This window comes from Brassica oleracea, chromosome C7, assembly GCF_000695525.1.
Source record: "Brassica oleracea var. oleracea cultivar TO1000 chromosome C7, BOL, whole genome shotgun sequence".
NCBI lineage: Eukaryota > Viridiplantae > Streptophyta > Magnoliopsida > Brassicales > Brassicaceae > Brassica > Brassica oleracea.
The window spans coordinates 21,411,911-21,438,874 of record NC_027754.1 but is presented as its reverse complement, the minus strand read 5'-3'; the positions used below and the strand labels follow the sequence as shown (position 1 = coordinate 21,438,874).

General features: G+C 36.3%; 5 protein-coding genes and 1 non-coding gene across 6 annotated transcripts; 3 read left to right on the top strand and 3 right to left on the bottom strand.

The window, feature by feature from the left end:
• Nucleotides 1-1,722: 1,722 nt before the first annotated feature.
• LOC106303548 (probable protein phosphatase 2C 9) lies at nt 1,723-3,431 on the top strand. The gene is made up of 6 exons (XM_013739811.1): nt 1,723-1,901; nt 1,981-2,056; nt 2,183-2,422; nt 2,630-2,906; nt 2,990-3,144; nt 3,216-3,431. The coding sequence occupies exons 2-6, from the start codon at nt 2,021-2,023 to the stop codon at nt 3,351-3,353; spliced, it is 846 nt and encodes a 281-aa protein (XP_013595265.1). The 5' UTR covers nt 1,723-1,901; nt 1,981-2,020; the 3' UTR covers nt 3,354-3,431.
• A 539-nt stretch (nt 3,432-3,970) lies between these two features.
• Nucleotides 3,971-5,886, bottom strand: LOC106306372 (14-3-3-like protein GF14 epsilon). The gene is made up of 7 exons (XM_013742964.1): nt 5,671-5,886; nt 4,994-5,300; nt 4,812-4,899; nt 4,626-4,735; nt 4,397-4,545; nt 4,272-4,306; nt 3,971-4,202 (listed from the first exon to the last, which is right to left on the bottom strand). Exons 1-7 carry the CDS (start codon nt 5,735-5,737, stop codon nt 4,197-4,199), a joined length of 762 nt encoding a protein of 253 aa, XP_013598418.1. The 5' UTR covers nt 5,738-5,886; the 3' UTR covers nt 3,971-4,196.
• A 190-nt stretch (nt 5,887-6,076) lies between these two features.
• LOC106306371 (methyl-CpG-binding domain-containing protein 8) lies at nt 6,077-8,104 on the bottom strand. The gene is given in 3 exon segments (XM_013742963.1): nt 6,077-6,689; nt 7,036-7,591; nt 7,594-8,104. Coding segments are annotated over 3 exon segments (1,404 nt in total). The 5' UTR covers nt 8,012-8,104; the 3' UTR covers nt 6,077-6,259.
• A 357-nt stretch (nt 8,105-8,461) lies between these two features.
• TRNAM-CAU lies at nt 8,462-8,546 on the bottom strand. The gene is given in 2 exon segments: nt 8,462-8,497; nt 8,509-8,546. It is a non-coding gene; the product is annotated as a tRNA-Met (tRNA).
• Nucleotides 8,547-12,253: 3,707 nt separating this feature from the next.
• On the top strand, nt 12,254-13,267 carry LOC106302835. The gene has a single exon (XM_013739252.1). It carries the CDS (start codon nt 12,254-12,256, stop codon nt 13,265-13,267), a length of 1,014 nt encoding a protein of 337 aa, XP_013594706.1.
• Nucleotides 13,268-20,316: 7,049 nt separating this feature from the next.
• Nucleotides 20,317-23,340, top strand: LOC106303796 (probable RNA-binding protein ARP1). Its single transcript, XM_013740121.1, has 6 exons — nt 20,317-20,806; nt 20,898-21,021; nt 21,339-21,456; nt 21,899-21,932; nt 22,238-22,538; nt 23,117-23,340. Exons 1-6 carry the CDS (start codon nt 20,618-20,620, stop codon nt 23,203-23,205), a joined length of 855 nt encoding a protein of 284 aa, XP_013595575.1. The 5' UTR covers nt 20,317-20,617; the 3' UTR covers nt 23,206-23,340.
• The last annotated feature ends 3,624 nt before the right edge of the window (nt 23,341-26,964 follow it).

The window sequence follows — 26,964 nt, the reverse complement described above, 5'->3', positions numbered from 1 at the left end:
GATAAACGTGGTTAACATACAATGGAGGAGATTTGAAACTATTATTAGCTTTTAAAAATACTATATATTAGATCGTTTTATGTAATTTTTTTGAAAAAGTGTATGTATATATCTATAAGATTTTGCGATTATGTAAGAATTGTTGAACATTGTGTTTGACAACACATATATAACGAATTCGTGACATAGCAACACATATATAAGTAGATATGTAGATACATACGTACACAATGGATTTTATATAGTTTAACTATATATAAATGCATTAATATTTAAGTTAGGCTATACGAATTTTCATATTGAAATCGATAATTATGAAGAATCTCTGGTTATGGTAATAAAATCTCTGCGTATTTGAAAATGGAAACGTTTGTAATCAAAGAGTAGTAGGGCATGTGATAAATTATTTTGTTAGTCAATAAGCTTATAGTATATACGGAAGTTTTAATGTAATTAGCAATGACAAATTTTGTAATTAGTCTAGTTAAGAAAGGGTGTTTGAATATAAGGTGTGAAAGAGCTTGTGGTGATGTCACGTAGGAAATGACACACATGTAATAAACACATGAAGTAAAGGTTAGTTTTATCTAATGCTCCTCAAATAATAAGAAAGGGATATACAAAACTTACTACTAATATTAATAAATGTGTGAATCACGTAACTACCTAAGTTTTAGTGATGATGTGTCTAATTAAAAAACTAATTAAAGGGTCAAAAGTCATGAAATGTGTGCGAATCACATTAAATGAATCAACAAAAAGATGGCTAGTAAGCGCGTCCAAGCCTTTGACTCTTTCAAGCCTTTATTGTCGCACTTGTTGAGATGCTGCTAATGAAAATAAAAGACCTCAATTTTCTATTTCTCATTTTAATATCGTAAACTTCTAATCTTTTCTAATCACGGTCCATATAGACAAAATGTAACTTCAACGCGATCATTTTAAGCCATCAAATTGAATAAACTAGTTCTTTTTTTGGGGTCAAAATTGAATAAACTAGTTCATATTATATCTTCTTCTCAGAACATACATTTACTTTATTTAAATGTTTTTTATTTTCTTATATATATATTTTTTTTTTTGATAATCCAGGGTTCCCCACTTATATTTATTCCTTGTTGGATGTATTTTGTTTAAAGCATTTTTAATCCATTTTATATCTTTTAAAAATAAAAATTCTAAATAAAGAGTTTTAATTTCAATATTTTTTTCTATTTTACATAAATGCTAATTTCTCTTACATATGTTTTTTAAATCAATATACATTTTTGTTGAAAGATACCAGAGTCATGAAGTAAATTTTACCTAACATCTTTTTTTTTTTTTCATTTTTGGATACTTATTTTCTTATCAAATCTTAGGAAGATCGATATCTTTTTGTACATTATCAGTTTCAATAGTGAAAACGCATGTATGTAACAATAACGTACGTGATAAATGAGAAGGCAGAGAAATTCAACTTGCTAATGAGCCCAATTTAAAATGGCAGCCTTTTAATTTTCTGTGACCAGACCACTCTTTGCTCCATAATTTAATTTTTCTTAGTAAAATCATTACCAAAGCAAAAAAAAAAACAATTCAAAGATGTGTTTAGTGTTTAGTCAAATATAAATTAACGCCAAGAAGGAAGTCTTCTTGGGTCACAATATAAAATTTCATAATATAGGGCGTAAATCAAATATCTAATACTTACAAAGCACGCCAATGCAATGTCAAGAAAATACAGATCGCTCCAACTTTATTTGTGTCTTCACTGAATAAATATGAACAGAAAAATTTCGCGTAGGAAAAAGACATAAACGAAAGAGAAGCGAAGACTTTTGTCGGAAGAGAGAGGACTTTCGTGGATTATATCGTTGCTACCTCCGATTGAAACACACAAGTTAGGGTTTCATTACAAGGTTAGAAAAGTCCCCTCTTTGGATCCTGCGCAATGATTAATTAAACCCTTTATTTGATTTTGTTTCGTGAATTTTGCAGATTGTTTGTGTTCATTAGAATCAATCAAAGAAAAAAAATAATGGGAAAATTTTGTTGCTTCACTTCCGATTCCGAGGTAAAAGCTTCTTCCTTTCAGATGTGTTCCTGTAATATATTTTATCTTGTCTAAAAGATAGCTCCTTTGTCTGTTTCTTCTTGAAAAGTTTTGAGTTTTGAGATTATCTTCTTGGTGTGGGGTTAGGTTATGGGAGGACAATCATCATCTAGATCAGGTAAAGGAAGAAGTGATGAAGGGTTGATCAAGTTTGGCTTTAGTCTAGTCAAAGGGAAAGCTAACCATCCCATGGAGGATTATCATGTAGCTAACTTCATCAACATACAAGACCATGAACTAGGTCTATTCGCAATTTATGATGGTCACATGGGTGATACTGTCCCTGCCTACTTGCAGAAGCACCTCTTCTCCAACATCCTTAAGGAGGTAAAAAAGAGTCTTTTCTCATGGGCATGGCTTAAGTGATTACTTTAATGCCGTGTTCTAAAAATCGGTCTAGGCGGCCCCTATCCGTCTGCCTAGTCACGAATCGGACTTAACCGAAATGATATTTTTAAACCAATTTTTTTTAAAATCGGTCGGTCTAGACGTCCGCCTAGCGATTTCTTGAACTAATGCATTGATCATGTTCAGGGAGAGTTTTGGGAAGATCCTCGAAGGTCTATATTAAAAGCTTACGAGAAGACAGACCAAGCCATTCTTTCGAATAGCTCTGACCTCGGTCGTGGCGGGTCTACGGCTGTTACTGCTATATTGATAAACGGGAGGAAGTTGTGGATAGCTAATGTTGGTGATTCACGAGCTGTTCTTTATCGAGGAGGTAAAACAATGCAGATGAGCACAGATCATGAGCCTCGTGCTGAAAGGTCGAGCATTGAAGATAGAGGTGGATTTGTATCCAATCTACCAGGTAAAAAGAGAAGCAATCTGATAAACATTAGCTAGCTTTAAACCATTCTTGATCATTATCTAAATGAGTTGTTATTTTAATAGGTGATGTTCCCAGGGTGAATGGTCAGTTAGCTGTGTCTCGTGCCTTTGGAGACAAGGGACTTAAGACACATCTGAGTTCAGAACCTGACATTAAACATGCTAATGTTGATAGCCAGACAGATATTCTTGTCCTGGCAAGCGATGGCATTTGGAAGGTAGTTATTGGCATCTTATTGACTTAGAGTGAAAGTGTTAATCTTTGTGCTAACTGATTGTGGAAATGAAGGTGATGACAAATGAGGAGGCAATGGAGATAGCTAAAAGGGTGAAAGATCCACAGAAGGCGGCTAAGGAGCTAACAGCTGAAGCATTGAGAAGAGAGAGTAAAGACGACATATCTTGTGTCGTAGTCCGGTTCAGATGATAAACTGTGGAATGTAGAGGGAGATGATTCGTTCTTAATATAATAAACCCCGCATTTTTCAATCAAGATTCATTAGGACACAAAGCTTGTTTCACTGGATTTCGACTTATGTGCCTTCGTTGTGTAAATTGTGTGTGTTTTAAGAAGACAGAACAAAAAAAAAGAGTGTGTGGGTGGACACTGGTTACTGGTTACTGGTTACTGGTGACTGGTGGGGATTGTGTTATTATTATTGGTTGATTTGTTATTATAAATCTTCGGAATATAATATAGTATATATGATTATTATTTAAATCTGAGGTTTGCATATGTTTATTTGCTGTGTTGTATGAGATTTACATTGCTAAACAAATAAAAAAAATGTTGAAACACTGCATTTTTCAAATGATTAGGATTTAATCAGTTGATTGATTGTTCATTATCTACATTTTACGAACAAAAGCTGTGACAAATAACATATTCATTGATTCATTGAAGACAATCTTTTGAGCAAGAGGTCATATGGTAAAGAAAAGAGAGAGAATTCAACAAGGTCGGTGACAATGGTATAATCACCTCAATTTTTTAATAATGAACTTATTTATTTTGAACAATCGAGGTTCTTAATTCGTTAAAAGTGTGCAAAACCCAAAATGCATTGTCTCAATTCAACAACAAAGAAGCAAACTAAGCGTATGACACCAAGCATTTGTAGTTACGTAGTAGGTTGTAGAAAGTCAAATATCTGAAAACATAATCAAGAACGACAACAAAATAAAAAAAAATTACACATTTTTCCGAGCAACGACACTTGCTGTCTTCGGATGCAATGCATCAAGGGTCGTTTCTCTTCACACACAGGATTCAGTTCTGCAATGAACAAGTAGAGTTACCAATGCAAATGATAAAAATAATATGTAAAACGTGTTTAGTTCATACCTCTTCTTTAGGCTCATCACCTTTGGATTTCTCTTCTACGAGAACAAACAAGAAAAATGTGAGTGCTAAGATTCAAAAGGCTCATTTGATTCTATGGGAACTTTCTATCAACCAAGACTTATTACCTCCTTCCTCGGGGAGGTCAGAAGTCCACAAGGTGAGGTTGTCTCTGAGTAACTGCATGATAAGAGTGCTGTCCTTGTAAGACTCCTCGTTGAGGCTGTCGAGTTCAGCGATTGCATCATCGAATGCTTGCTTAGCCAATTGGCATGCACTGTACAACACACAGTTTCAAACTGTTATAGAAAAGACACAACCGATTCTGCTGTATCTTATTACCAAAAGAAATCAAACCTTTCAGGAGAGTTCAAGATCTCATAGTAGAAAACCGAAAAGTTCAATGCCAAACCAAGTCTAACTGGATGTGTGGGTGCCAAACCAGTCTCTGCAGCAGCAACAGCAGCCTACAATCACAAGCATATTGTTCAGTTTTTCTCCGAGCGAGTAAAAAAACAAAGACAGAAACAATGATCCAAGAACCTTGTAGGCTTCAAGAGACTGATCTGCAGCTTCCTTGCGCTCAGCACCAGAGCTGAACTCTGCCAGATAGCGATAGTAATCTCCTTTCCTGCATAGAAACAGTAAAGCCAAACGGTTAAACAAAGAAGAAAGCATCCAACCTAGTAGATAATAAAGAATCAGAGGAGAGGATGGTGACTCACATTTTGTAGAAAAAGACAGTGGACTCCACGGCGGTAGAGGAAGGAATGAGATGCTTGTCAATGACAGACAAGATGTCATTGCAAACTTTGGCAAGCTCCTCTTCAACCCTCTTTCGGTAATTCTGAATCCTCTTGACATTCTCCTCGTTCCCCTTGGACTCTTCCTTCTGCTCGATGGAGGACAGTATCCTCCACGAAGCTCTCCTCGCGCCGATGACGTTCTTGTAACCCACAGATACAAGGTTTCTCTCCTCTACGGTGAGCTCCACATCCATCTGAGCAACTTTCTTCATCGCCTCAACCATTTCTACAACAAACAATATTTTTAGGTAAGTCACTAGACACATAGACTAATCTTGCAACCTAGATTAGTATAAAAAAAATCAGATCTTTGACATATTCAATGATTAGAACCAAATGTAGGTAAGAAAAGTTTCATTATTCTTTTATGAAAATATTCAGCAAAAAAGTTTCAGACAGAAAGTGGAAAACATAGATCTATTTTCAAATTCAGTTATGTAAGAAGATAAATTTTCTCAAACACAAAAGATCAAGATTGATCAGAGTAACATGAAGCAATAACATCTGTAAGAGGGCGTTCAAATCAGATTTATGTAGATCTATATATAACCAACACATTCATCGGAAAGATCTGAGTTTCTGAAGAAAACAAGTACCATCGTAACGTTCGGTTTGCTCAGAGAGCTTCGCCGAGTAAACCTGCTTTTCCCTCTCAGTCTCCATTTCTTTCTTCTCTGAAACAAACAATGGATGCTCTCGATTTCTGATTTGGAGATTAGTGGTAACCCTAGGAAGGCTCTGATGCTCCTGTCCTGCTAATATACGGGACCCGTTCGATCTACTTTTCCTTTAGTCAAACAGACTCTGAAACTAAACTTTTGAAAATTATAAAAGCAACCTCAAAACTTTCAAGTTTATTCATAAGGAACCTGAACTAAATATATTTGTTCAATTAAACCCACCAAATCCGAAGAATGACAAAGGGAGAAAGACACGCTTTCCTAAACAAAATCGGAAACAATATTTCATTAACTAATGAACTCGCTGAATTGTTGTTTCAACTTGAAGAAAAATCTGGTTTCTATCAATTGTTTTGTACATGTACCTTTCAAATTTGATTATCCTGTTGTCAGCTAAAACATGCTTTGGCCAAGCATGAAACGCAAAATCTTTTTTAACTACAATTGAGAAAAATCAATTACTTCACAGAAACTCAGGGGGGTGGGGTTTGTTGAATCTTCTCAGTTAAGATGAACGGCCAAATTGAGCTTCTGAGTTCAATAGAGCCGCCCAATTCTCCATTTCATCGTCTCTTTTCTTCATATCGTCTTCTTTGTTGTCTCCATTCACAAAATTTGCTGCATGGATCCCTTTTTCATCTTTCTCCACCACTCTGGTTTTCACTGGACCTGTTGTATTGCCGTTTTCGGCGCTTCTCGCTTCATCAGACACCTCCTCGCTCCTGGTTCTTTTACTCGTAAGGTTCTGGTTCGTTACAGGAAAGTCCATGGAATCAGTGTTGCCTACTAAAGATTCATTAGTAGCCATCACTGGTTGTTCTAGAGTCTTGTTGTCAGATTGCAATGAATTGAGCTGCTTCTTGCTTTGGGATTCAAGAGGAGCTTGCAGATATGTGGAGACTTCCTTGCAGGTTGCAAACTCATGTCCTTCAGGACTGTATATACAGTGAACAAAAATAACCCAAAAAAGTAAGAGAATATTCATAATAATAATCAACTAAAAGTGATCAATACTAGAACAGCAAAGAAGACAGAGAGACTCAATAGTAAAGCAACTGTCAAACATGCTTTATTATGTTCCAGAAGATAACAAGCAGCACAGTCTAAAATCTAGAAGCAGAATCTGAAACACCATATAAGCTGATGCTATTATTTGCTATAACCATGAAGATCTCAGGGCTTGCTTCACGTCTACATCCTAAACTTGAAACCTACTTGTTCTAAACAGAACGTTCTAAACAGAACCGGTGAAGACAAAGAAAGGCTGAACTTTTGTTATACCTGATGTAACTCTGACAAGCCAGCCATAGACTGCTACCTTTCTTTTTGATGCAGAGCATAAGTTTCCATCCTCTGGGAAAGTATCCTCCATAGTCACAAGCTTTCACAACTTTCTTCTTCTTTCCAGCATTCACCCATTCACCACTCATCTCTTCCAAGAAACCTAACAACTCTTCCATGGTCACCAACCCCATAGTCATCCTCCTCAGCTCCTCTCCATATGGATCTTCTGCAACACAAGACAATGCAGCCAGGTCCACCATTGTACCTTCTCTGTTCTCCAAGTTCACACTCTCTTCCTTATCCTCGATCTTGAAGTCCTCCAATACTGGCTGATTGAAACCATCTCTATTCTTTGGAGGACGACCTCTCTTTCTCTTCCCTGGATTTAACTCCATGGAGATTCCTAAATCGCTAGGGTTCAGAATCTTTCTCGGCAGCCCTGGCCTCTTTCTAGTTTCATCACCGGAGATTCCCTGAACCGAATCAAAATAAGGATTCCGATACACAATGCTGTTACTATGGATCGGAAACGAGATCAGTGGCTGACCTTCGACTTTTCATCCTCTCGTTCGTCTCCTTCCGCTTTCGTCTGAGCCGAATCGACGGAGAACAGAGATCTGAGAAGCGATGCGACTTCTTCGCGGGATGAATCGTCTCTCTGGCGTTGCGGAGAAGGAGGTCTCGGTGGTGGAGGGTGGCGCGCGAGGCGGAGGCGGAGAAATGTCTGTTTCCGACTACCGGCGGACTCATTGAAGACGGAGCGATCGATTTTCGGCGTTAAATCGTCGTCTCCACCGGCGGAGGCGAGAGATGACGAAGAAGACGGGGAGAGAGAGGAGCAGTGAGAGAGAGCGCGAAGTTCTGATTGGGATAAGACTCGCGTGTCGATTAACGGTAAGGATTCGGCGGATAAACGATCTCCGGAGCCACCGATGAGGTTATGGTTGTTGTTCCCTAGGTTTCCGTCGTCCATGGAGGTAACCACCGTGAACACGTCAGACGCAAACGACGGATCAACACGAGCATTCAATTTTAATTGTTCGCTCTGACTCGCTTTCCGGTTTGCTTTATCCAACTATCGATTAAACCGGTTATACCAATGCAACCTCAACATTAGAATTAGTTTTTATGGGCCAGGAAGAGGCCCATATCGTTGGGTCAATATGTAATGAGTTTTTCCGAGTCATGTCGACTTGCATCTCCTTCGCTGTTTCTCTTACCATCAAAATGGACAAAAATTTCTCCCAATAACTCAGCATCTATGGGTCTATACCGTCTCTACTGATACAGAAAAATAGTTGGGATCTCAAACCAAATAATTGCTTTGTAATGATGATTTCCGTCACACGTAACGTCAATGCCCTCATTGCGCAAATCTAAAGCACTCAATTTGGGCCTTCAACGGACGAAAAGAAAAGATAAATGGGGTGAGAGAGGCTCAAACTCTCGACCTCAGGATTACTCAGTAGCTATGAGTCCTAGGCGCTAACCAACTGCGCCACCACCCCTTTGTTATTAAGGTTCATTAAGAGCTTTTAGAGCCACGTTTTTTTAACTTCCTCATTCTATTAATTGAAATTTGAAAGAGTTTACATAGTCTTGATTCAACAACTGAGTAATAAAATTTGGTACACAGAAACGGAAAACAAATTGTTTGTGAGAAGGTAGTAATCGTTTCGCCAAAACATCCGCTACCCTATCTTGAGATCCATGTAAAGTTGATATTTGCGGGGTTTCTAAATATTGGATTTTTAATAAAATTCAAACCGGTTTCTGGGTTAGGGTTTACCGGTTCAACTGCGGGTCCAGATCGGATTTCAAAACACTGGTTCTAACATAAATTACTCTGCGTTGCGGGTATATTTTCGTATTCTTTTCTCTTATGTTATGTTAGAGAGAGAGAAACAGCTAGATAATATAGAGAGAAGAATGACAGGAGGATGGATCTGCCAGTTCACGGATTCTCTTCTGTTTCTTCTTTAAACTCCACTCCAGCTATCTCCTCTTTACCATGCTGGCAAAATGGCCCCACTTTCTTTTAAATATATCTATTGGCTGACCAAACAAATGTTGTCATCAAACAACATTTTCATGTAAATGTATCTCATTTATCGGCCATTTCTATATAACTAATTAATTTGATTATTAAAATTCATGTTCAAAACTACGCTAGACACGAGTCGGGCGGTCGACTTGGACCTAGCGACTTAACAAAAACTCGGAGATTAATCACCGATTAACTGGAGCGTAATTTTTAGGCTTTCTCCGTGTATATGTTGATAAATAATATATTTGCATATAAAATACAATGAATTCTTCTGTCACAGTTGGCAAAGTAGTAGTTTACTGTGCCTTGGATTAAAACCATCCTAGATCAATGAAAACGTTAGGTTATTTATATAATGTGGTACTTCTCAATATAAGTAATAGTTTTAAAATCCGATATAGATTAAAGATAGTGGAGTTTAACTTTTAACTAAAAAATCTAAAAGCTAAAAGTTAAAAGTTAAGAGACGATTTATTATATTCCGATAAAAACTTCACCCTAAGAACCCCGATTAATCATGCTATAACAATAGTTTGCATATAAAGAAAAGAAGAGCAAAAGCCAAAAGGGGTTAAAAAGAGGGATGGTCGTTATTGGGTGCGTGCATGCGTGCGGGGGACTATGTAAAAGCTGTTTCTCTGCTCATTTCATGTGATCTTTCTCAATTATTTTGCCCTTCACTTTCATATATATAGGCCATTTTCACCAAAAAATATATATAGGCCATCTACAACTTTGCACAAAAAAAAGGGCCATCTACAACTACATTTACATTTATGTAACCTTGTTAATATAATTCTTTTTACTATATGTTTACCTTTTTCGTAAACAACAGAGAGTATGTCTTTTTTTTTATTTTCTTAACAACGATAGAGTATGTCTATGTCAAAGATATGGCTTTAGTCCCCAAAATAAAACTTTTCTATTGTTTACACCAAAGTTTCATGTCTTTCTTTTTTTGTTAACAACGATAGAGTATGTCTATGTCAAAGATATGGCTTTAGTCCCCAAAATAAAACTTTTCTATTGTTTACACCAAAGTTCCATGTAGTGTTTTGCTTCGACATATATGCCCCCCCCCACCCCTCCTCCCCAAAAAAAAAATTATTTTCATATGTGCATATAGTGTAAAAACCTTTTTTGGTATAAGTTGATTAAGTCTTAGTTTATGATTCATAGTTTTAATCTAATCCCCTATATATTATTTGAGAAGCATTACAACTTCTTTTTGTAGTCACATATCATCACTAGGATGATTCTTAGAATCATTAGAGAAATATGTTGGTCTATCTAATTATATAATAAGCTTCTAACAATAAATTTATCATTAATGTACTTTATTATTTCCTTAAATAAAATTTACGGAATTGCCTAATGTGGCTAAAGTATATAATGACAATTAATGATTTTGAATAATAAAGATTTGATAAAAAATAGTGTATCTTCTATCATATTTGTTTAATTTTAAGCTATTAAATAAATTAAACAACCACAATAACCATATAATAAAAATTTAGATTTTTATATATATGTTATATTTTGAATTTTTACAAACGGCTATAAATTACTAAACCTGTTAAAAGTCTCACATTCAAATTTTATGATCCATGGTTTAAAATTTTTGTTATGACAAAATACAAATGATTACAAAAATTATATAAGTAAGAAGTCTAATTTAATTAATTAATAAGATTAATATATATATCGTTTTAAATTAAACTATAAACCATATAAAATACAATATTTTAGTTTCAAAATTTACTTTGAACAATTTTTTTGATAAAAATTTTGAACTATCATTGACAACTTATTTTTTTTTAAATTATAAATTACTAAAACTATTAATCCCACAATGAAAATTTTGTTATCAGTAATTTAAATTTTTTTCTATAAAAGATACAAATGATAAAAAAAACTAAGTAGAAATCATCATTTAATAGAAATTAATATTAAAAATATACTAAAATATATTATCTATGTTAGTATCATTTAAATTTAATAACATAACCTATCAAATAAAAAAAAATTTTGGATTAATACAATTGATTTATATGTTCGCACCAATTTAATTATATTTTTTAATAGTTACTGACTTTTAATTATTTAATATATATATTTATTATTTTATAATATGTAAAAATATTTTAATACATAAAATAATTTATATATATAATACTAGGATCTTAACCTAGTGATATATAAACTCCCTGACTAATCATAATACATGTGTCAGTAAAACGTAGATTATTACGTATATCAGAATTCAAATCCGACATAATTAAATAGTCATCATGACGAGTAAAACTATAACGTAGTTGATTCGTATCAAACTCTAGATTTAATTCTACGCCTGCACTAATAAAACAAAGAGAGTGGTTATGGATTTCTAAGATTTTTTAATAATGTCTATATCCATATTTTTATAGGATCTTTATAGCATAATATATATACTACTGTTACCTCCATGCTATGGGTGGGTTAATTTGTTGTTTTAAAAATTATTTGATCGCTGACATAACTGTAATTAAAATAAATATTATTTTAAAATATTATATGAACAGTGGCACGTAATTTTAGAGGTATCTGCACAGAAACAAGATTGAAGTAGTAAAATCAGAGGCACATAATTTTAAAGGTATATGCACATAAACAAAGAGATTGAAGTGGTAAAACAAAGATATTGAAGTGGTAAAAAAAAAAAAGCTCCAGAAAAATCAAATCGAGGAACCCAATTTTTTAAAAGAAAAAGTAGGTGAGATCCAGATCGGAGGCGATTCTCTCCTTTCCTTTTCCATCTCCCGCAAGGCTCGCCTCTCTAGGCCATCTCCGGCCATTGAACCTGCTGCACCGGCTTCGGAGCCATCTCAGGATCCCCCTTCATCACCTTGGCACTCGTTCGGTCAAGGAAGTTCAAATTCACCATTGGTCACGAAAGTAGAAAGGTTTGAAAACGTTGCTAGAGCTTCTATCCCTGATGAAGTTCTAAATCAAACTCAGCCCCTCTGGGCAAATTATGTGGTGGGTCATTTCGTTGGAGAGGATGCACCACATATTGGTAAAGTTCACGCCACAGTTAATAGGATTTAGTCAACACCGATCAAATCCTTTAAGATTGATGCTCAGTTTTTGAACCCAAAAACAGTTCTGTTTCACATCGATGATTCTGTAATGAGGACAAGAGTCTTACGTCGGCATTTTTGGCATATTGGAGACATCCCAATGATCGTTCAGCAATGGTGCCCTAAAACTACAAACCTCAAGCCAGATCTTACGTCCATTCCGATATGGGTGGACTTCAAAGACGTTCCTGACCATCTGTTTACTGAGATTGGACTCAAATTTTTGGGTAACATTATTGGATCATACCAAAAACTTCATCCGAACACCCAGAGATGTATTCGTTTAGATGTTGCTCGAGTTTTGGTTGTTGTTAATCTCGAGGAGCCACTGCCTACGGTAATCTCTCTCAATACAGATGAAGAAACTCTCATTCAGGTTAGCTACCCATGGCTACCGCCTAGGTGCAATACCTACAATTCGTGGGGGCACAAAGAAACTGAGTGTGCTCAGATGAAGATGGGATTAGTGGTGATTCAGACGCAGACAAAGGGTTTACCGAGTGAAAGTTCCAAAGAAGTCTTATTGCCGGTTGAGAAGGAATCATTAGAGGCAAAAACTGTTGCGCATGCTGAGGCCAAACAGGCTGAGAATGCAGATATAGTGGAAGTAGCCGATGGGGAAAGTGTAGCCCAAACAAAAGAAAGTGCTACTGAAATTCAGGGGAAGGATTGGAAACTAGTGACTAGGAAAGCTTCTCCACGAAACTCACATGGAAAACAATCAGAAAAATCCAAGCAGTCTAGTTACGTGGATGCTGGAAATACGGAGGTTTCTCCTTCTCGGTTTAACCTTCTCTCTATGGATGAGGATGAAGAGAATTTGGAGGAGGGGGAACTAAGTGTAGCAGAGGATGATCAGGAGGAGATTAGAGAAGAGGAAAACTCTGTGGAGTCAGAAACTGACATACAAGAGAAACTGGAAAAACTGAAGCCGGCTGCCTCTCAGAAGAAGCGTTTAGGGAATAAGAAAAATCCTCAGACCAAAAAAATCCAGAAAAATGTAAAAGACCAGCAGCTGTCCCATACTAACACAACAAAGAAGTCCTCCTCACAGAGGAACTAATGATAATGACATCATCTTTTACGTGAAATACTCGGGGGTTCAACAAAATGCGCAAACATGAGTTAGTTCGGACTTGGGTTCAGTCTTCTAAACCGTCATTTGGATGTCTCCTGGAGACGAGAGTGAAGGAGGAAAACAGTTCCAATATTTTAAATAATGTTTTTCCAGATTGGAATTCGGAAACAAATTATGATTACCATCGTCTTGGTAGGATATGGTTGGTTTGGTCGGATGAAGTGATTGTTACAATCTTGTTCAAGAGCCCTTAGATGATTACTGTGGGGATTGAAACAATCCGGGGGGAGATTTTTGTTTGTTCTTGCATTTATGCTTCAAATTTCAGAGCAGACCGACAAACTCTTTGGACAGAGTTCAATCAAAACAGAGAAATGTTTGGAAACTCTAGCATTCCTTGGATCCTTCTGGGGGATTTCAACGTGGTCCTAGCATCAGAGGAGAGCTCTAGAGTGTTAAATGGTTCGGGTGATCAAGGGGGTATGTATGACTTCCAACAGGCTGTTACGAACTGTGGTCTCGCTGACCTGAAATATATGGGGCCTCAGTTCACTTGGTGGAATCATCAAGATTCGGGTCCAATTGGTAAGAAATTAGACAGAGCACTGGTAAATTCTGATTGGAATGGAAGTTTCCCAGACTCGTTTGCTTCCTTTGAGACAAATTGTATCTCGGATCATGCGAGATGTGTTGTTACTCTCACAAGGAAAGTGGCCGTCAGGAAGAGGTGCCACTTCCAGTTCTTTAATTATTTAGTGAAGCACCCACTATTCTTAGAGACAGTGAAAGAGTTATGGGCATCCACAGATGCGTTATATCATTCTCTAGCTGCCATGCACAAGTTCCATAAGAAGTTAAAAGCCTTAAAGCCTCTCCTTCGTGCGTTAAACAGAGAGCGGTACGAAGACATAACTCGCAGAACTCAGGTTGCTCTCCAGGTTCTATGCGAAAGACAAACACTAGCTCTCCTAAATCCTTGTACCGAAACATTTGAAGCAGAGGCAGCTGCAGCACATGAATGGAATCACTATGCAGAAGTGGAGAAACATTTTTTCAAACAGAAATCTAGGATCACTTGGCTAAAACTAGGAAATCATAACACATCCTTTTTCCACCGTGCTGTGCAGATTAGGAGAGCAAAAAATTCGCTTCTTCGGATACAAGACGCAAATGATGTCAGTCTCACAGATCCCGAAAAAATAAAGCTTGAGGCTGTAAATTACTTTAAGGATTTTCTCCAATCACCACATGATCTGGTAGATGTTGAAGGTACTCAGACCTGTCGGAGCTACTTGATTATGAGATTGCGGAGGAAACATGAAACGAACTAATCAGAGTTCTCTCAGTAGAAGAGATAAAGCAAACACTTCACTCAATGCCTTTGGAGAAAACACCAGGGCCAGATGGATATACAAAGGAATTTTTTGTCGCAGCTTGGGAAGTGATAGGGAGTGATTTTGTTGTGGCTGTGCAATCCTTTTTCCAGTTTGGGTTCATGCCTCATGGAGTTAATGCTACGGTATTGGCTTTGATCCCAAAGAAGATTGACACACTAAAAATAAGTGAATACCGTCCTATTGTGTGCTGTAACACATTGTATAAGGTCATCTCTAAAATCATTGCGCAGAGACTGAAGAAACTACTCCCTGATCTTATCCAACCGAATCAAAGCGCTTTTATCCAAGGTCGTTTACTCCTGGAAAATGTTCTACTTGCTACTAAGATTGTGAAATACTATCACAAGGACTCCATATCTCCTCGAGCAGCACTCAAGGTTGATATCACTAAGGATTTTGATACAGTTCGTTGGGACTTCCTACTCAATGTTCTAAAGGCACTGAGGTTTCCAGAGATTTTTATAAGTTGGATAAAGGGATGTATCTCCACTGCGGCTTTCTCGGTGAATGTTAATGGGGAGCTTGAGGGATTTTTCACTAGTTCTCGGGGGCTAAGACAAGGCTGTTCTCTCTCGCCAATTCTCTTTGTCATTATCATTAATGTGTTGACGCACCGGTTGAATAAAGCAGCTAGAATGGGTAGAATTGGTTACCATCCAAAATGTCAAGAGGTTGAATTAACCCACCTAAGCTTTGCTGATGATTTATTTATCTTCATTGATGGATCAGAGCGGTCTTTAGATGGCACAGTGGATGTTCTCAAGGAGTTCGAGAGCGAATCAGGATTAGCCATCAACATGAGCAAGTCCGCTCTGTATAAGGCCGGGACAACCTCACTTGCTCTGCTGGAACGAGCTACTCTCTTGGGTATTCCTTTGGAAACTCTGCCAGTTCGTTATTTGGGCTTACCTTTGACTACCAAAACGATGTCGCGTCTGGAGTATGAGCCGCTTATAGATAAGATACGTTCTCGCTTCTTATCCTGGACAAGTAAGAACCTTTCATACGCAGGAAGACTCCAGCTCATAAAGTCAGTGATCACTAGTACTGCAAACTTTTGGTGCTCTGCTTTTAAACTTCCCGATGGCTGTTTGAATCGTATAGAACAAATGTGCTCGGCGTTTTTGTGGTCTGGTTCTCTTAACATTACCTCCAAAGCTAAAGTTGCTTGGTCTGATATTTGTGTGCCTAAAAAGGAAGGAGGATTGGGTATTCGGAAACTGAGGGATACATCAATGGTTTTCTCACTTAAGCTTATATGGATGATTCTTTCAAGGAAAAATTCTCTTTGGGTATCTTGGGTTTATCAGTATCTCATCAGGGGATCTTCTTTTTCGGATATCTCACCAACAACAACATGTGGCTCTTGGATGTGGTTAAAGCTTTTGAAGTTGAGGGATGTCGCGGCTACTTTCTTCAAGATTGACTTAAAGGATGGAGCTAGCACTTACTTCTGGACTGATATATGGTGTGATTTCCAACCACTGATTCATGTTTCAGGAGAAGTGTGTACTCAAATGTTGGGAATTGGTCGGACAACTAAAGTAGCTGGTGCTACAGATGCTCAGGGTTGGAAACTTCGGAGGTGTCGTGGTCGAGTTATGCAAGAGATCATCGAGAAAATTCAATGTGTTACCCCTCCCAGACCAGAGGCTGGCTGTGATCGTACTCTCTGGAAGCAAAGGCAGGGACAATATGAAGAGAAATTTGCATCGAAAGATACCTGAGAGCAGCTTCGATCAAATCATGCTGTAGTAAAGTGGTTCAAAATCGTTTGGTTTCCTCAAGCTCTCCCTCGTCAGGCGTTCATCACTTGGCTAGCTTGTAGGAATAGACTGGACACGGGAGATAGAATGAGATAGTGGGGTCAAACGCAGATTTTTTTTATTGTGTGGAGAGCTGGATGAAACTCGCGATCACCTTTTCTTTGCCTGCCCTTTCACCTATACTATTTGGACAACACTGATGAATCCCATTCCTGTTAGGTCGCATAAATCCTGACTGGACTAGGACAGTTTCAAGTATCAGGAGCAACAGACTTTCTAAGTTGGATGCACAGCTAGTAAAGATGACTTTCCAAGGCTCAATTTATTGGTGCTGGCGTGAAAGAAATGGACATTTATTGGTACTGGCGTGAAAGAAATGGACAGCGTCATCTTCATTCTCCACACTCTGCGCTGTACATTGCTCGGACTGTTCATCGCGAAATGCAGAACCGGCTTGTTGCACTGCAGGTTGGACGCCAAGATGGGGCTACAAATGAAGGATTGAGTAGATGGAATACTAAGACAGTGTTGCCTTATCACTGCATCAGCATCAGCGCAAAGACTAGGAGGATCAGAGCTTGGGCTTCTGTCATGTCACTTATGTTTCTTTTTTCCCAAACAAAAGCAGAGCATTCTTGTGCTCGGAAATCCTTCCATTGTTCTTACTTCTTCTGATCCCCTAGTTTAGGATCATGAGTTTGTACAAACCTTTTTGTTGTTATAAGGTTAACATTTCAACAAAAAAAAGAAGTGGTAAAAAATTAACATATTATTATAAAATGATACATGTTTGTAGTTTAAATATTTATTATTCAATAAGAGATCATCGACATTTTATGTTAATTTACCTAACATATATTTTTATAAAGCAAACATTTGAACATAATTAACTCATAATTTTTATTTTAATAGTTTGTTGAATTTATAAAATCAAAATTACAACATTTCTTTGATTTTTACTGAGCTATAATGAATTATCCAGTACTAATTAATTAAATTCCAGCTACTTAAAGTAAATTCACCTTTGTATTTAGAAAAGAAAAAGCTCCATGATACGTCCGTCATAGTTTTATGGTCAAACTCAATTGAAGTGGTGATTACTGAAAAGTAATTGATTCAACAAAAGAAACATTAATTAAGCAACAAATACTAAGGAGTAAAAAATAGGTAAAACCTTTTCTGCCATGCCAAAACCTGATGCTTCCATTTGTCCCCTTTGACTGACTGAAAATTCACTGCGTGTGAGTGTAGTCATGGACTTTTCACGAGAATTTTTTTGATTATGCGCCTTCACATCTCTCAAAACTATTGCTTCCAGAGTCTGTAAATCATTAGATTGAGAAAGTTTCTAAGTTATATTGTAATAATCAAAAATAGAATCTCTTCAAAATCAATGTACCCGTATCTTGCCATAATTCCACTGTATCGATCTAAAATCTTGTCGATAATGGATTTCTAAATATTAATCCATGTGATAAATAATAAAAGCTTTGAATTGCTGCAAAAAGAATATGATGAACCCTAACCGTTGATATGAAAATGGATAATTGAGATGATAGAAATAAGGGAAAGGAAAGCACAAAGTAAATCATTAGATCAGAATTTATATAGGAAAAATAAACAGTTTGAAATCATGATCATTTAACTATAAACGTAGATGTGATATTTTGAAAAAAAATAGAATAAAATTACTGAAAATTAGAGGTTGATAAGAAATTTATTTTAATCAATTTTTTTCTTAAAACATTTTTAACATATCAAATTCTGATTTGTTAGATGACTTGTGCTTTAGTATAAAAGGAATATATACATTTTAAAAGTTATTTAGCAAATATCGAAAACCAGAGATGAGAAATCTCTGCATCAGTTTAACTTCATCAGTTTCTAAACGGCTGACATTTAAAAATCAGTTTCTCATCTTAATTTTTTTTTTTGACATCGTTTCTCATCTTAAATATATTAATTCTATTATGATATAATTTTGCAATTACTTTTTTTCTCCTTTAGACATGTAAAACTAGTGAAAACGTGACATATGCCAGTTGAGTTTTTACAGAGTTCTTGCAGGTTCTTTTTTTAGAACTTTATCTCGTCTTCTTTCCTTTCGTTCCATTATTTTAATATATATTAGTTTTAAAAACTTAACAAAAAAACTCTTTTGGAACTGCCCTTATGGTTTGGTGGATATAGCAACAGACTTCCACTAATCATGAAATGTTATAACTAATCCTATCGGCACAATCATCATGAGTACTTATTTAGAATTTGATACACACAGTACTTGTTTTACATCTCGGGGTATGTTTTTGAGATTTACATAATTACCTTATGAAATTCTCCAAATTGTTTTTAACCCTAAGCTTGAGTTGTCCTTAACATGGATCTAATATGGAATATGAGTTTTCATTTTTTTTTTCTACAAACGAGGTGTAAAGATATCTCCAACACCACTTCATATTTTATTTTACAATAAAATGAATATTAAAATAATGAACAAATAATAAAATATTATTTTATTTATAAATAATAATTTTATTTTTATTTAATACTCTATTTTGAAATAAAATATGGAATTGGGTTAGAGATACTCTAATTAAGACAATTAGAATTTTAGATTGATCATATATATATATATATGTATATATTATCTACGAAAATGAATAAATTGGATTAATGAACCAACCCAAGGAAGAGAATAGAGTTATGCAAACACTGGCGAATCTAGAAAAAAAAATTAGTTGGGGCATAAAATAAATAAAAGGCAAGTAAATGCACAAGAGGTGATTTGAACCGTCGTCTAGCAGGTGCAAACACTAGATTGAAATCAACTGTGCTACGAAAAACTTGATGTTTCTTATGCAAATAAATGTATTTTCACATTTTTGTGGGGGGCAGCTGCCTCCTCCCAATACAAGGTATCAACCAACCCAACATAGAACATGGTTATGAACGATGATATCGTATTATAACGGTTAATTCATTTAAAAATAGTATTGTAGACTTTTAGTATCATATCTGTTAATAGAATTTTTCACATTTTTGTGGGGGCAGCTGCCTCCTCCCAACACTAGGGATCAACCAACCCAACATGGAACATGGTTATGAACGATGATATCGTATTATAACGGTTAATTCATTTAAAAATAGTATTGTAGACTTTTAGTATAATATCCGTTGATAGAATTTTGTCTGTATATAACATAGATAATCTAAATGTATGTTATATGAATTTTGACTTAAACATGTATTCTAACACACTATATGGTAACCTCGCAAAATAATATGCTAATAAGGCAGAATCATTCAAATGTATATAATTTTGAAAACTGCAAAATAGTTTGATGTAATATTTATTGTTGACTTTTACATTTGAAGTAAAATCTTGGAGCTTTTGATTCGTAAAACTTTATATCATCTCTCAAGTTACGTATTATCTACCAAAACCATTAGGGTATAATTAACACCGGTTTTTTAGCCGAGATTCTTAACTCATGATTTGACACTTTTTTTTTACATTTTTCGGCTAAGAGACGACTCTTATATCTCTTAGTTAAGAAACGGTTCTTAGTTAAGAGATGGTTCTTAGTTAAGAAACGGTTCTTAGTCTTTTTTAGTTAAAATCTAAAAAAAGTTAAAAATCGTCTATTAACCGAATCTAAGAACCTCAGTTAAGAAAGGTTAATCTTGGTCTTATCTAATTAATTAAAAAGACATCATAGAAGATAATTTTAATGGATGTGGAAATAAAAGTTGTGGAAGAGGATAATGTTAAAACCTGGCAAAAAATTATAGACAGCGAAGACATACTCAGTGCTTGTCTTGTCACTCTTGTTACAAAACCCCAAAGAAAAAAACTAACCAAGTCACGATTCTCTCTCTTTCTCCTCGCAAGTGTAAGGTCAGAGACGCAATACGGCACCGTTCAAAGATTTGTAAAAAATAAAGAGAGAAAATGTAAAAGTCGTTGGCATTTGAATAAAGAAGCTAACTTTTCCTCATATACAACCTTTTCTTCTTTTTCATTTCTTGGCTGATGTTTTTATTAGACAGACCCCATTTTCATATATTCATTCATTAAACTTTATTTATTCATTTTTTTGTTATTGGTATATATCATCACAAACCATCATCAACAATCAAAACAGTTAGTTATATATCATATAGTATAATAGATGTCTTCTAATACGAGCTACTACCGATCGCCCTTCGGAGACACGACCTTCACAAAAGTGTTCGTCGGAGGCTTAGCATGGGAAACTCCGACCGAGGAAATGCGTCGTTACTTTGAGCAGTTCGGTGAGATTCTCGAAGCAGTCATCATCACCGATAAGGTCACCGGCAAATCTAAAGGCTATGGTTTCGTAAGTTCATCCTTTTTTTGGTTTATTTTATATCTCTCAACCATTATAATTGTTTCTCAAAGCATGCGACGTCATCATCTTGGTGGTCTAGGTCACGTTTCGAGAGCCAGAGTCAGCGACGAGGGCAGTAGCCGATCCAAATCCTGTGATCGATGGAAGAAAGGCAAATTGTAATATTGCGTCTTTTGGACAGCCCCGACCATCGACGCCTCGAGGTTCGTGCACTCATTTTATATGTTGAATGTGTCAATCGTTATCTCGTCGGTCTATTTTTTTTAATCCATTTTGGCTGGATTAAGTTTTCGAAAACAAATATTCATGCGATTGTAAATAATATAATACTATAATGTTCTCAAAATGTAATTTCATTATTTCTGGCTAAAATAATAATTTATAATGGTTGATGATAATACTAAACAATTTATAAGATTTTCATATTTTTGTAATAGAAATTTCTGTGATACGCTCACAAGGGAAAAATGCTACATTTTCAATAATGTAAAATAATTATGATTACTCTTTGATGGCACAGGGAGAGGACAAGGAGGAAGCCCTAGTCGGTATCAAGGAGGAGGACAATCAGGCTATTCCGGAATGCCTGGTTCGCTGCAACAAGCTGCGACTGCCCAGCTCATGTATCCGTCCTACGGGTACGTGATGTTTTTATGATGTGAAAAAATAAGAATCGATAGATTTATTTTCTTTATTTTAAACCCAAAAGGTGTAAAGAAGTTTATAAATTTTGCGTAGACAATGAAATGGTCCAATGATATAGAAATGGTAAAAGACAGAAGATGATTTTAATGCTTCAATTTGAACAAGTTGGAGTCAGCCTGTAAATATCATATTCATAATATAAATGCTAATAGCAGAGTACCTAGTTGTCTAATAAAAAGCATACTATATTGTAGATCAGCCAGACCTACATCGCAACAGAACAATAATAGTGAAATATGTCATGTGTATGTAAAGTATATGCAAGTCTTTTGTGCACTAAATTTGTTAAGGTGAAATAGTTCAATTTTGTTTATCGTTGGGGTCTTTTGGTGCTTTATACCAATTGGTTTAGCGTCATTAAATTTTTGTTTTCAGGTACACCTACAATTCTGAATATGGGTACCACCAAGTCAGTCTCTCTCTCTCTATCTTTATCTCTCCATATGACACACATATATGTACAATAATAAACATGCAATGATAAAATACATCTTATATATTGTTTCCATCGTCTGTTATCGTATAAATAAGTTTCGCCTTCATCCCCTGAACTAGGTATCTAGAAACTAAATTAAATTTTTGGTTATGGTTGTGTAGGGAAATATGTACGTTAATGACATTTTTATAGAAGTGTAGAGTAAATCATAAAATCTGGAATGTGAGTGTCGTTTATATTAGCAAATAATAATTTTGGGACTGGATTATTACATGCAGGCATTATACAACACACAACTCCAACAAGCACAAGCACAATACTACCAACAGCAAATGTACGGCGGAGGAGAAACATCACCATCATCTTCCAACATCATGCCTTCTCCTTACTATTACCTCCAAGCTCCAAGCCCTAGACCATATTCTCATCAGCATTATGCTCATCATATTAACCATCAGCAGCAACAGCAACAACGCTTAACTTCTGCTTCTTCTTACCTAATCCACCCATCCAATTTCGGGGTTCCTACTACTTTCTCTAATGCCCCTTCTTCCCAAGAGCCAATATCTTCTTCGACCGGTACGTCATTAAGTAGTTCAGTGTTCTGTTTGCTCAAACGACATTGTTTATCACCATGCATGTCCAATGTGAAAATGCATTCATCATCGAACCATGATCCAAGTCCCCTAAGTACTAAATCGTATTGTAGAGACATAAAAACGAAATTGCTAGTGAGATCATGCATATATAAGAGTACGGAAGATTAAATGGAATGTCACAAAAAGGAGAGTGAATGATTGGGCACATGGGATATGTAATTGCGTCATATCCATGTGAACTGTGCTGTCTATTTTTTTTGTTCCCTCATATCTGTCTACCGTCCATCATGGGTCATACATGTTTATATATACACGAGTATGTGTATGCAAATATGCATAAACCAATAGTCTTGCATGTAAATTTCTGCCACTCTTTTTATTTCATTGATTCTCAAGATCTAGTCACAACTCACAAGGGACAAGGGTGATCCACTCTCTATTTAAGCAATTATCCAAACTTCTTTTGCAGAGGGTCGACCAAAAAAACCAATTCTATATGAGGAATTGTAGATTGATTATTTAAATTGGTCCTAAACTGTGGTGTTTTGTTTTCATCAGAATCACAAGCACCACATCAAGTGTCTGGAGGAGGAGAACTCGATGTAACGGATGCAACTGAAAGTACAACAACGGACAACAGAGAGTAGACATCATCTTCTTGATCAACTGCGTCTCCAACTTGTACAATCTTTTGACATTTTTTACGCTCTCTTTCTCTTCATCCAACAGAGAAAAAAGCTGATTCGTTTATTTTCTCAGCCAAATCCATGTATGACTTACCATGACTGGAAATCCATGTTAAATTATAGATACAAATTTAAAAAGTTATTCCCCAAACAATTTCAAGAAAATTACTATTAATAAGATTGATAAAAACTAATAATAGAGTTTTAATATAATTTTGATCATACTAATAGCAATTGATTTTATCAAAAAAGACAAGAATTAAATCTATAAACCAATCGGATCCCAGTACTTTATATATACACATGTATAATCACGATTTATAACTTAGTATTTTGTTAATAACCTAAAACTAAATAAATACTAGTTTACCTGTTTTTCTTGGCTATTTAAATTTTCCTTCAACCATGGTTATGAATATGATGATCAAAAGTACTCTTAGAAAGGTATTTTAAAAACTTTTGTCATTTTGAGCCAGAATTTTAAGAGAAGATGGGCTTCACCTAACATATGGGGCTGGTTCCGATCCCAAACGATCTTTCCTACTCCCCTATCCTCTATCAAATGCAAACTTCGACTTCTTGTGCAGCAATGAATAAGCGATTGTTAATTGCTGCATGCGACCAACAACCAAACACTAATAACAGTCGCCAGTGACTACCAAATAAACAAACAGAATTGCACTTAAAACAATATGACTAAACAAGAAATTCTAGAGGTGAAGATGTTTTGTTGATAGTTTCCCGTTTCCTCTGAAATACTTTGATGTTCTTTATCGTAAATATGTTAGAGGTATTCTTCATTGGAATAAATGGTGTTTGAATGCAAAGAGTTATAGTCAGAGCCGCTACTGACATTCTGGTGGTTACAAGCGAAGAAAAAATAAGAGGCTGGTTTATACAGTTTCATGGTGTTCATGTTCATCAATGTTTATATAACCAGCCTCTATGTTTTTTCTTGTCTCATCTTCTAAGACCCACTAAGTTAGAGTTTCTTTTAAGAGTTTCGGATTTTTAACGTACCTTAACATAAATTGGTTTGAGATTTTGTTAATGCTTCTTCTCTTTTCTTTTTCTTGCTTTTTCAGCACCTCCCATGTCTTTTCTAATTTTTTTCGAAGACATGTTTCTGCAATAAATGAAAAATCATTAGTGATTATGCTATGAATAAACACATATAAATAATCATGAGCAGAGAAATCTGTGGAGGTAACCAGTTTATATATTTAGCTGTACATAACCAAGGAGGTGACAAGTTAAAAGACGTAACAAAAAAAAATGCTGTTATATAAGTACGAAATTACAACGATTTAATAAAGAAGAAGAAGAAACCACAGTTCAGTTCAAAATTTCAGAATTAGAACAGACCACGATTCAAGTAATAAGGAGATGAGAACAATTTTTTTTAAAGTTCATTTGATTATAGGTCCAAAAGGACAAAGAAATAGAGGGGGAGAAACCCCTAGTTTGTAGAAAAAAACCCAGTACCAGTAGGTACCGGAAAACAGAAACAAAAAGAGCACAACAGAGGCTCTTCTAATAAGAACAGAGCAATGAGCGATCAAAGCAAAACGACAGAGATAGAGCTCGCACTGGTTACACCGATCGTAACTCCATTTGAACCGTCTGCGCTAGCCATCTAGGACCTCCCAACGCAACATATGACTGCGATAGGTGATGATTGATGACACTCTCTGCAATTGCAAATGCTACCTTGTTCTTACTTGATAACAGATGATTGAGAAACCAGTCGCCCAGACCTTGTAGGAGGCGAGGGAGGTGGTCAGTTAGGCACTTAAGCTCCGGGAAGTGACATACGTTAAGTAGTACATCTCTAACTTCAACTGAGGAAGTCTCAAAGATCACATTCCTCTGCTTCATATTATCCATTGCTTCAATGGCCCAGTGTAAGGCTTGGAGGTCAGCCTCCCTTTTAGAAACATGAGAGGGAAAGGCTCGTCGGCTATGGTGGAGGGGGACGCCTTGAGCATCTCTTGTAATCCAGCTTGCTCCACACATCATACTTGACTCATTCCAGGCTGTACCAACATTACACTTAATGTAACGTAAAGGAGGCGCCTTCCACCTATCATGAAGAGGTGCAGTAGGCTCTAGCGGAAGATTTTCTTTCTGATGATCCTCATTCACAGCGTACCAGATATCTGACTCCTCCAAGAACTTGGAAACACACGAGGCAGCCGTAATTCTACAACGTTCAAAGACTAGGGCATTCATATTTTTCCACAAGTTCCACATAATCCAGGGAAAAACCCTTATGTTGCTCTGTTGTGATTGTGTCCTCTTCGTGCAGGCAACAAGGAAATGTAGATTCAAGAATACTGAATTTTGAGAGAAACTAGCAGGAGGAGGTTGAATATGAGCCGATCTCCAGACTTCAGTAGCTGTCGGACACGTAAAGGGAACATGGCAGATCGTTTCAGGAGCTTGCCCACAAGCCTTGCACACCACGTCAGAACATAAACCACAGGATTGGAGCTTTTCTGCAACTACTAGGGCTCCAGACATAGAACGCCAAAGGAAGTGACGTATCTTCGGAGACGTTTTCAGCTTCCAGAGATTCTTCCACAGCTGCTTTTCAACCGGAGGAAGAGGTCTATAGCTCGGGGAGTTACGTTCATGGAGGTTAGCCAACATACGATACACACTTTGTGTGGTGTAACAGCCGTTCTTAGTGAAGCCCCAGACATCCGAGTCTGGCTCAATGCGTTTTGGTTTAATCGTCAGAATGTATGCTGCGTCCTCTAGTGTAAAAGCATCATACACTTTTTGGACATCCCATTGATCTAAATTAGGTACAAGGAGGTCACTAACTTTGAGGGTCAGGTCAACAATGCTATCTTGGCGGTACATTGGAGGACGAGTAGAGTCCGTGAGTAGCCAATTAGACGACCACACATTCGTTTGTTCTCCACTACCTATCTTCCTAAGGAGGTCTAGCTTGAGTGCTTCCCGACCATGGAGAATACTCCTCCACACGTAGGAGGGACGCGAACCTATCCCTGCTTCTAAGAACGTAGAGTTCTTGAAATAGCAACTCTTCAGAACTGTTAGTTTAGGTATAACTGAAATTTCCTTTCCTTTTTTTGTTTACTTATTTTGACTTTATTATAGACTGAAAAAAATTATAATTGAGTAGATTAAAGTATCGAACACAGGACCAACTACTTATGTCCATCTCCACTAAACCACCATGCTACCAGGGTAATTAGATACTTTTGGCCGGAAGTATGTAATAAATTCGATTGGAAGCCACTCCTTCGTCTCAGACCTGGGCATTTTAACCTGGACGCGAAAACCCGAACCGGAAATGACCCAAAAATACCCGATCCGGAACCGGACCAAAAATTTACAAGTACTTTTTGAGTCTAAATTTCTTTTACCCGAAAGAACCGGAACCGAAAGGAACTGACCCGAACAGACCCAGACCCGAAAAGAACCGACCCGAACAGACCCAGACCCGAAAAGAACCTACTCGAATAGACCCGACCCGATAAGAACCGATTTGTACCCAACTTAAAAATATGTATATCTAAAACTATGATGTTTTGTGTTCTATTTTATATACATTATTTTATGATTTAGCTGAAATATCTTTTGTTAACAACATTTGTTATTATTTTGTAACATCTTTTTAAGTAATATGAAGCTTTAAAATATAAAATTTAGAGTTAAAAAATGTTTTATTTTAATTATTAATAGTTT

What these genes read in the sequence shown, in the direction of transcription:
- LOC106303548 (XM_013739811.1), top strand. Translation starts at nt 2,021, where the DNA reads ATGGGAAAATTTTGTTGCTTCACTTCCGATTCCGAG. An exon ending in GCTTCACTTCCGATTCCGAG is followed by an intron (nt 2,057 to 2,182) that starts GTAAAAGCTTCT and finishes GTGTGGGGTTAG; the next exon opens with GTTATGGGAGGACAATCATC. An exon ending in CAAGCGATGGCATTTGGAAG is followed by an intron (nt 3,145 to 3,215) that starts GTAGTTATTGGC and finishes GTGGAAATGAAG; the next exon opens with GTGATGACAAATGAGGAGGC.
- LOC106306372 (XM_013742964.1), bottom strand. Translation starts at nt 5,737, where the DNA reads ATGGAGACTGAGAGGGAAAAGCAGGTTTACTCGGCGAAGCTCTCTGAG. An exon ending in GCAAACCGAACGTTACGATG is followed by an intron (nt 5,301 to 5,670) that starts GTACTTGTTTTC and finishes TGTTTGTTGTAG; the next exon opens with AAATGGTTGAGGCGATGAAG. An exon ending in ACTGTCTTTTTCTACAAAAT is followed by an intron (nt 4,900 to 4,993) that starts GTGAGTCACCAT and finishes GTTTCTATGCAG; the next exon opens with GAAAGGAGATTACTATCGCT.
- LOC106302835 (XM_013739252.1), top strand. Translation starts at nt 12,254, where the DNA reads ATGAGGACAAGAGTCTTACGTCGGCATTTTTGGCATATTGGAGACATC.
- LOC106303796 (XM_013740121.1), top strand. Translation starts at nt 20,618, where the DNA reads ATGTCTTCTAATACGAGCTACTACCGATCGCCCTTCGGAGACACGACC. An exon ending in CCGACCATCGACGCCTCGAG is followed by an intron (nt 21,022 to 21,338) that starts GTTCGTGCACTC and finishes TTGATGGCACAG; the next exon opens with GGAGAGGACAAGGAGGAAGC. An exon ending in GCCAATATCTTCTTCGACCG is followed by an intron (nt 22,539 to 23,116) that starts GTACGTCATTAA and finishes TGTTTTCATCAG; the next exon opens with AATCACAAGCACCACATCAA.